Genomic DNA, 9,893 nt, shown 5'->3' on the forward strand with positions numbered 1-9,893 from the left:
AACTCGTTCCCTATGCTGCCCCTGGGCGGAGCATCATAAGCAGCGTTTTGCAGGCAGTGTGCACCTGGCGAACCAATACCTCCTTTGACTTAGATGGGCAGATACCAAAAAGTGGACCAGATGGCCAAGGCTAAACACTCCTGGTCGCTTGCCCTACTCCCAGGAGAGGGCTTGGGATGAAGAGGTAAGGCTAGAGGGGAAAAGGCAGGGGACACTGGTAGTCCTTGGCATAGAGGGGGCACTGGGCAGGCAGCAAGAAGCAGTCTAGCTTTGGTTTTGCAATTCACTTGCTACATTCTCAAGTGGACTTTCCCCTTATGTAAAAAACGTTTTTTACCAGCACCTTTGGAGAAAGCTCAACAGGGACAAAACTAGGAACTTCATTAGTCGGTCTCTTCTTCCTATTTCCTGATCACTTAGGAATGTGGGACCTCCTCATGCTTCCATCAGTAAGAAACTGTTTTCATCCAAAACAACAAATTACTGACTAGGCTCTGGATTCTAGTCTCATAGACATCCCAAATGGGCAGCTCTTAAAAAGCCAGGTTGGGCTAGTCTGTTTCCTCTCCTGATATATATACTAAGCACAGCCACGGGAAAAGCACCCACTGTGTGTATATATGAAGGACACAAAGGCAAATAAGACACAACTTGCTCCTGTTCTCAAGGAGACTACACTATGGTGGAAAGAGATGGAAAGTCTACAAATACCTATAAAATATATCTAGGCCCAGCTTAACAGGGCAGAAAGAGGAAGTGGGGTTTTGTAAGAGAGACTGGCTTAGCTTCAAGATGGGGAAAGAAAATGATATCTGTTTTTCTCTACCTAACCTCTATTCCCTGCAGTCTGGGTGGGGGAACTTTTTTCTTCTTCTTCTTCCTTACTGAATAGGGACCGGAGACCACCACCCTTTCCTCCCCACTCAGCCTCACCCTGCAGAAGCCCATCTACGCTGCATTCCTACAGCACCAGCTGATCTTATCTCTCCACACAGGTTGGAACTTGCGGGTCTTAGTACATCTTGCATCCTACTGTCTGGAAAGTAGTCTGGGACCCAGGGAAATATCATCAATCCCTTTCCAAAACGGGTGGGTCCCCCGGGCCCAGCTCAAGCACATTCCAGGACATAACCTTGAGCCTACCCTCCCTTCATCCCCACCTTTTTAAAAGCTGGCTCTGCTTCCTCTGAGAAGCCTGGGTTTTGGTGGGAGGAGAAACGGCAGATACAATCAGGTGAGGCAGGGAGGGGCCCACAGAACTGGTGTTCCCACTGGTACTGTTTCCTGCCCTGATGGCTTCCTCACCCTCACTCAGACTGGGTGGGGAAGAGTCAGGTACAGACAAGATGTCTCAGTCCCTCAGCCATTCACTGTTCTCTCCCCCTGGCAGCCCTTCACCTAGGTTTCATGCAAGGGTACAGGATATAGGACCTGGTGGGCCCAGGTGGTGTTACAAATGGTGCATTCGGCCTGGAGGCATATCTGTGCTGAGCTCCAAGTTGTTTCTGCAGGAAGGTCCCAGATTTTCCCAAGGGGGTGGTCATAGAAGCAACTCAAACCTCTAGAATCTTCGTTCAGTGGTGTGGGCATTTGCCCACATCCTCCAGAGATGGTCTCACCCTGGATGTGGAGCAAGGGTCTTGCTGGGTAACTAGAAAGGGTACCTGTCTCCACGGTAACAAGATTTAGAAGATCTAGAGGCCTTGGGCATTTCCCACCCATTTCTGCTAAGAGGCAATGCTACAGCTCTCAGTTTAAACTGGAGACAGTCTTAGAGAGGCTAGAAATTCAAATACCTTCTGCTGGCAACCCCATCTCAATGCTCAAACTCTCCAACTGCCCACTCACCAGAAACTACTGATGTGGGTACAGGTGAAGATGACTGAATCAAATCAATGATCAATTAAAAGTATTTATTTTTAAATGGAAAGGGGAAAGGGAGTAACACAGAGGCAACTTTTGGCATCTTCTTTCCAGGCCATCACTCCCATGGGCTCTCCAACTCAAAACACTATGGGGAGGGGCCCCAGGACAGGGTGAGGGCCTAGACAGTGGCAAAGTCAGACACAGAGAGATCTGTACAATTCTAGAGAGGTGGTCTTCAAGAGTCCTTCCCAGCCCCCTTGTCCTGAACAGGGCTAGAGCTCAGGGGCACAGGGCTCTCCAGTGGGTGAGGGCACTCGCAGCTCAGCATTGTGCCTAACCACGGTGAAAAGCCCCACCACCGCTAGCAGAGCCATCACCATGACAGCAGAGCAGATGCTGAACATGTTCCGAGTGCCCGTTTTGTGATCGCTGTCATGGAGGACTAGGAGCCCCAGGCAGGCCAGTAAGTGCAGGGGCACCCGGAACCAGTTGAGTACGCCAGCTTGCTCTGTTTCAGGGATCACCTTTCTCCGCAGGAAGCTCATGCTGGGAAAGTACAGCCCACAGGCCAGTTCAATAAGTAGGAAGGCTATGAAGGACTCCACTGGATTCTCCTGGCCTGGGCTGGTGGAGAAAGTCAACATGAAAAGGGAGAAGACGACGATGAGGACGGCAAGGGAGAGTAGGTGCATGGGCTGAAGGTGGTACCTCTTGGAGGTAGCAATGCGGTACAGGGAAGAGCCAAGCAGGCTGGCTGCCATGAAACTGGAGAAGACAATGCCCAGCGGGGCCCCATGTGGGTCCAGCACAGGTGTCCAGAGGAAGACAAAGATGAAGATGACACTCTCAAACAGGGCTTGGATGGTGCCTAGCAGTAGCACGCGGCGATCTGACAGGAGGCAGCGCAGGCCTCCAGCACAAGTCCTTGAAAAGGCACGCTGCCGATCATAGTTCTCTCCCCAGTTGTGAAGGGCCAACGCCCCAGCCAGAGCCAAAAGAGGGATGGCAGCCACGAAGGGCGCTACAGGCCCCAGCCCCATCCAGCAGGCCACGGCCTCAGCTGCCACACCTGCCACTACAGCCAGCACATAGTTCCAGAAGGCAGCTCGGGCAAAGGTAGCTGGGATCCACTCGGCAGGGAAGTCATGGCGCTCCACGTGTTCATGGATGTACCAAGCCTCAAAGGCAGAGAAGAGCAGGGCTGTGGACAGCCCACCAAGTGCTCGGCCCATCAGCAGCACAAAGTAGTCCCAAGAGAGTTTGGTTAAGCAGCATAGAGAGTAAGTGAGGGAGAAGAGGACACATGACTTCTTGCGACCCAGCCAATCCACAAAGGAGGAGGCCACCAGCCCAAAAAGGACTGTGGAGGCAAGGCCACAGACATAGAGGATGGCAATTTGACCCTCCAGGAAGTGGTAATGCTGATAGAGTTTATAGAGGTAGGGGGCCTGGAGCCAGTCAGCTGCCAGGGCCAGGAAGTAGACCTGATAGAAATCCAGTTGAAACCGAAGGAAGGAGGGGTTGCTACAGGCCCTTCCAGGGGGCTTAGCCTGGCATCTTGACAGCTCCAATCCTAGGCAGGAGGCCAGGAGGACCACAAAGGCAAGGTAGGCAGTCACCAGCATGGCGGGCCCCCGGACGACCTAGAGAAGGTGGGGGGATCGTGGTTAGAGTCACATCCATTGCCCAGGTAGCACTGTCAAGGGGCTGGGTGTCTAAGCAGAAGCGGCTCCACCCCCAGCCCCTGCCAACTGCATTTCCCCACCCCTCAACTCCACTCCCCTAGAGCTCAGACCGGAGGGACCAGTTGGGTGGGTGGGAGGAGTGGCCCGCCAGAGCGGTCTCCTAGGACACAGTAGGGCAGGGAGGGGTAAGAGGAGAGGGGAGAAGGCTTACCATTCGCCCCACCCTTGCCTACCATAGCAAAGAGGAGTCCCTTCAATACAATAATCCGGGCCCCACAAGTTAAAGGGATGCTGCCCTCTTCTTCCACAACAGCTTATGCATACTTTTTTCTATTACGTCCCATTCCCCCTGGAGAGCTCGTTTTAGCCCTCAAAGTCCTTCCATCTGTCCAGGGCATCCTGCCCGCCTGCGCGGGCCTCCCGAGGTGCTTCAGGGTCATGCGCGTGTATCTCGGGTTCCCCCTCCTCCAGGTCTTGGGCAACCCCCTGCGCCCCCTAGCCCCCGCCCAGAACCCCACCACCGCCACACCCACTCGCGCCTCGCCCAGACCCCGTCTCACCTGCTGCCCCGGTCTACGGGGACGCCCCGGACACGTCCGGCTCCAGGCCGCCCGGCCGCCCTGCCCGCTCTACCTCCGGCTCTGGCTCCGGTTCGGGTTCCAGCAGCGTGCCCGCCTCTCACAGCCTGCTTCCGGGAGCCGGGTAGGCCTCTGGCCGCCGCCATGATGACCCCATCACGTGACGGGGTGCGGCGCTCTAGTCCCGCCCCTGCCCCGCCTTCTGCTCCCCGGACCCAACTCCTGCTAGGAGTCTACTCCCGACGCCAGCTGTAGAGAGTGGAGGCAGTGGGGGTTGCTACTCTCGCACCTGACCCCTCAGCTGTTTTCCCGTGACTCCTGCTTCTTCGATTCCCAGGTTCCTGCGGGACCGCCCTGAAATAAAGATTCATTTTTTCTCTCCCTCCGTAACATGGAGAATGCCCGCAGTCCCGCAGACTCGTGGGCTGGAGCTTCCTAAGAAATATCGCTGCCCTAAGCTGCTCCTAGGTTTCTCTCTTCTCTCACTGTAGTGACCTCCAGGCTCGACGTCAATATGACCCAGATACCTGAGGGAGGCAGTGTGGTGTAAAGGACTTGAACTCGGGTTTGCAGACCCGCTAAACTCAGCCTTTTTGCTAAACGCCCACCTTCTGCCACTTACCTAAGCTGTGTTACTTTGGAAAGGTCATTTAACCTGTCACCAGCCTTACTGTTATTTCCATTGACTTCCCGTCTCACTAACTGTATAAGCCAAAATCTTTATAATGAGCTGCAAAACCTTCTATCCTCTGTTCCTCTGCTACTTCTTTGATTTCATCTACAATTCTTCCTTTAGACTCTACTCCATCTATACTGGCTACCTCCCAGGCCTTTGCACACTGTGCCTTGCAAGGTTCTGGTTCTTCTCCCAAATACCCTCGTGGCTCCCTCCTTCAGCCCCTCCAGTTCTCTATTCAAATATCACTTTATCAGGGAGGCCTTCCTGAGCCATCCTGCTTAAAATAGCAATGCTACCACCTCCACCACCTAATCCACCTGCTAGCCTTCCAACCTCATTCACCTTTGCTGCATTTCCCCCATACTTCACATCACCTGGCACACTATATGTTTTATTTATTTACTGTCTCTCCTCCTTACAGATTTTTATATATTTGTTCACTTGTATTCCCAGTACTTAAAACAGTTATTGGGGAGGCGCCTGGCTGGCTCATCTGGAAGAGCATGTGGTCGTGAGTTTGAGCCCCAAGTTGGGTGTAGAGATTACTATATAAAAGTAGAGTGGGGCACCTGGGTGGCTAAGTTGGTTAAGTATCCAACTTTGGCTCAGGTCATGATCTTGTAGTTCATGGGTTTGATCCCCAGGTCGGGTTCTGTGCTGACAGCTCAGAGCCTGGAGCCTGCTTCAGATTTTGTGTCTCCCTCTCTGCCTTCTCTCGCACTCTGTCTCTCTCTCAAAAATCAACAATAAAATTTTTTTAAGTTAAAAACCAGTTATTGGCAAGTAAAAAGCATTCAATAAATATTTGATGAATAAATGAATAAATTAATCCAGATAAATTACTCTAAAAAGTGTTGGCCCATATTAGCTGGTAACACTCATCAAACAGTTATCATGTACCTAAGCTCTGTTTTAAGAATTCCTGAGCCACCTGCTGCAGATGAATTATTTAACTGTCACAAGCAACCCATAAAGTGGGTACTATTATTATTCTTGAGAGTTGGCGGGGATAAATAATACACCTTGAGTCACATGGTAGGAGAGAGGGTTAGAACTGGGACCCATATCTTTCCAATTCCAATTCATGGTTTCTGAGAAGATTAAATAAGTTCACTCACTTGCAAAGGGGATTGGCAAGTGTTGGTTTCCTTTATACTAAAGCTTGGAGGATACAGGGTGGGAGAGTATGGGATCATATCTTGAGAAATAGTTTCTTATGGTAAGATAAACAGCTAAGATTTATATCCTACAAGTTCCAGAGTGCCTTTATTCCTAACTGGCAAACTCCTACATTGTAGAAAGGGTAGTGGTTCCCATACATTCATTCAGAAATGCAAAGGCTCAAAAACCATGATTTCTCCAAAATCATTCAGTGAGTGAGGGCATAGGCAACCCAAATGCTCTCCATCTCAATCCTGGATGGAAGCTCCTTGGACTCATGTCATCCATTTCTTTTGGGGGTGGAGGTCATCCTGAATGAAGGCAGGATGGGACAGGATGGTTTTGCATTCCTGGCCTTCTGTTTTCCAGGAGGGAGGCCAGTTTTCTCCCATTGTTGAATTGCATTTTGCCCAGAAGCCACTGGCAGAGAGAGATTTACAGCAAGATTACATTATTTTGGATTATTTCTGTTTATTTTGGGACTTATTAAAGTATGTTTAGTTTTTTAAATATTTTTCATTTATTTTTGAGAGAGAGAGACAGAGCATGAGGAGGGGAGGGGCACAGAGAGAGGGAGACACAGAATCTGAAGCAGGCTCCAGGCTCTGAGCTGTCAGCACAGAGCCCAATGCGGCGCTCGAGCCCATGGACCATGAGATCATGACCTGAGCTGAATGAAGTCAGTCACTCAACTGACTGAGCCACCCAGGTGCCCTAAAATATGTTTAGCCTTTTTTAAAGTTCATTTTTTAAATTTATTTGGGGAGGGGGCAGAGAGAGAGGGAGAGAGAGAATCCCAAGCAGGGATCCCAATGTGGGACTCGAATCCATGAACCATGAGATCATGACCTGAGCCAAAATCAAGAGGCTGATGATTAACCGACTCGGCCACCAAGGCACCACCAAATTATGCTTTTTTTTTTTGAAAGTTTTTAAAATTTGGGGCCCCTGGGTGGCTCATTCGGTTGAGCATCTGACTTTGGCTCAGGTCATGATCTCATGGTTTGTGGGTTCAAGCCCTGGGTCGGGCCTTGTGCTGATAGCTCAGAAGCCTGGAACCTGCTTCTGATTCTGTGTCTCCCTCGCTCTCTGCCCCTCCCCTGCTTGCTCCCTCTCTCTCTCTCAAAAATAATAAATAAACATTGAAAAAATGTTTTTAAGTTTTTAAAATTTACTTTGAGAGAGAGAGAAAGCAAGTGATCAGGGGAAGGACAGAGAACAAGGGAGAGGGAATCCCAAGCAGGCTCTGCGCTGTCAACACAGAGCCCAGTGTGGGGCTCGAACTCGCTGACTGTGAGATCATGACCTGAGGTGAAGCCAAGAGTCGGATGCTTACCTAACTGAGCCAGCCTAGTGCCCCCAAAATACGTTGAGTCTTAAGGCACGCATGTCCCCTCAGAATTGTGAAGCACAGCTGGGAAAGGTCCTAAACATGAGAAATCTGCCAGCAGAGGACTGGAGGGGATAAAAGCCAGCCTGTGAGTACAACATATTTCTAGGAGGTGCTTCTAGTGGAAAGCAAGGAGGTCTGAGGTCTGTGTATTGAGGAGTCACAGGGGAAGTCCTAGTTTTCAGGGAAGATGGGAGGGTGCTCTGGGAATATTGAGGAACTGTGTTTACCTGAGGAGCAACATTTAAAACTTTTATTATGAAAATGTTTAAACATACACACAGGTAGAGAGCACAATCTATGAACCCCTACATAGTTAATTCAATAATATAATTCCGTCACTTTGTTCCTTCTACTCCTTTCATTCTGTTCTTTTTTATTTGCCAAAATATTTATAAGTATGTCACTTCACTCCACACTTCAACATGCATCCCTAGGAAATAAGGCCCTTTTCTTACATAATCCCAAAGCCATTTTATGTCTAACAAAATCAATACTGGTTCCTTTGCATTCTCCAGTCCATAAATAAAAGGCTTCAACTATCTGTAATTGTCTTACAATTGGGTTGTCCAAATCAGAAACCAAAAAAGGTCCACATGCCCCACATAATAGTTGTCCTTTTATGTCCCCTCTCAGTTTTCCCTCCCAGCCATTGACTAGTGGAAGAAATTGAGCCACATTTCCTTGACAAGTTCCCACACTTTGGATGTGTCGTGTCATCTAAATTGTTCCTCCCTTCCTGCTATTTTCTGTTAAATGAAGGTTAGTTCTAGAGATTTGATTAGAATCATGTTCAGTTTTGTGTGTATGTTTGTTCCCTTCTTTAGCAAGAGTCTTTCATGGGTGGTGCTGTGGCTTCGACTACATCACACCAAGAGGTACACAGCAGGGGGGTGGGGGGTGTACCCCTTTTAGTGATGGTAAGATTCCTCGGTGGGGTCAGGTGGTCATGGCTTGATTCCTCCATTGTAAAGTTCCCCATCAATCATCGTCTTTGGTTTCATCCATTCATGATTCTTGCTTTGATTAATTATTTGATTAAGGGCTGCACAGTGATTTTTCTAATCCCATATTCCTTCCACATTCGCTGGAATTCGTCTGTAAGAGCTATTTGGCTACCCTGAAATATAGTTTATACAGGACGTCCACGCAGCATAAGTGCTTAATTCTTTTTTGCTAAGAGATTTTGTTTTTATGTAATCTCTATACCCAACGTGGGCTTGAACCTGCAACCCCAAGATCAAGAGTCACATGCTCCACCAACTGAGCCAGCCAGGTGCCTCAATTATTTTTCTTTTTAATTGCCAATTTTCAGAATAATAAATTGAAAGAAGCATCATTTTTAAAAAGTTTGAGCTCAGAGCTGAGTAGAGATGGATGGCCTAGGTAGCAGTGGAGAAAGGAAGGGCAATTCTGGTGGCTATGTCCAGCCCTTGCTCACTCCAGGGCAGGGGGTGTTTGTGGGACAGACAGACATCGGAGGACTCAGTGTCCTGGACCTCATGCAGCAATGAGCTGGGCATGACACAGACATGATGTGGAGGTACCTGCAGGACCCAGGGAGAGAGAGAGAGAGAGAAAGTCAGATGTGGGGAGGCAGAAAGAAATAGGAAATGAAAAGACAGCTAGACCCAGAAGATAGGAAGGGAGACCAGGACAGAAAAGGAAATAGAAACGGATGAGATTGAGAATGAAATGCACCAGAAGCAGAACAGGATAGAAAAGCAGAGAGAGGGGAGCCTGGCTAGCTCTGTCAGTGGAGCATGCGACTCTTGATCTCCAGGTCCTGAGTTCGAGCCCCATGTTGGGCATAGAGCTTGCTTAAAAAAAGAGAGAGAAGGTGGATGGAAAGACCAAGGAATAAAATAAAGACATAGACTGAGACAGGGAAGGGGGAAAGAAAAAGACATATATGTTACATAGACTTTACATTAGATGGGGAAGTAGAAGGAGGGAGAAACAAAAGGATAGAAAATGGGGAAAGCTGATGTAGAGTCAAAGTGAAGGGCAGACAGAATGTCTCAGTGACAGAAAGAAGGAAATAGAAATGGAGAGAGTGATGTAGAAAGACAGAAGGAGGGGTACACAGAAAGATAAATAGACAAAGAAAGGAAAGATTGAAAGGGTCCCAGAGAAGGAGGCTGAGAAAGACTAGTGTCACAGCACTTGAGGGTGGAGCTATCCTTAAGGGCTTTTAGCTTGGGGTCCAATCCTGAGTAGATATCTGGGGCTCTTACTTCCAGCTTCCTCTTAGTGGCTTCTCCCAACTCAGGTCCCACCTCCAGGGACAGTGTGTTTTGACTCAGCCTTGTAGATGGAATCATGGACCGTGAGTCCAGGCTTCCCAGCTTCCCTTATTCCCATGCCAGATGAGCATGGATGTAACAGAGGGGATTATTGCTGGAAGATTGAGGTCATGGCACTGTGTGAGCACTCAGAGATTTGAAAGACAAGACATCCAGGCATTGAACACCAGGTTCCTAGAAGCAAAGGTCCATGAAGGATGTCATGATATTCAAGGGGAGGGAAGAGCG

The 9,893-nt window shown here is 49.1% G+C and overlaps 1 protein-coding gene across 1 annotated transcript; it reads right to left on the reverse strand.

Annotated features, from left to right (window-relative positions):
* Positions 1–1,898: 1,898 nt before the first annotated feature.
* MFSD5 (major facilitator superfamily domain containing 5) lies at positions 1,899–4,285 on the reverse strand. Its single transcript, XM_029954127.1, has 2 exons — positions 4,112–4,285; positions 1,899–3,509 (listed from the first exon to the last, which is right to left on the reverse strand). The coding sequence occupies exon 2, from the start codon at positions 3,489–3,491 to the stop codon at positions 2,139–2,141; it is 1,353 nt and encodes a 450-aa protein (XP_029809987.1). The 5' UTR covers positions 3,492–3,509; positions 4,112–4,285; the 3' UTR covers positions 1,899–2,138.
* Positions 4,286–9,893: the final 5,608 nt, after the last annotated feature.

The sequence above is a fragment of the Suricata suricatta genome, chromosome 10 (genome assembly GCF_006229205.1).
Source record: "Suricata suricatta isolate VVHF042 chromosome 10, meerkat_22Aug2017_6uvM2_HiC, whole genome shotgun sequence".
NCBI lineage: Eukaryota > Metazoa > Chordata > Mammalia > Carnivora > Herpestidae > Suricata > Suricata suricatta.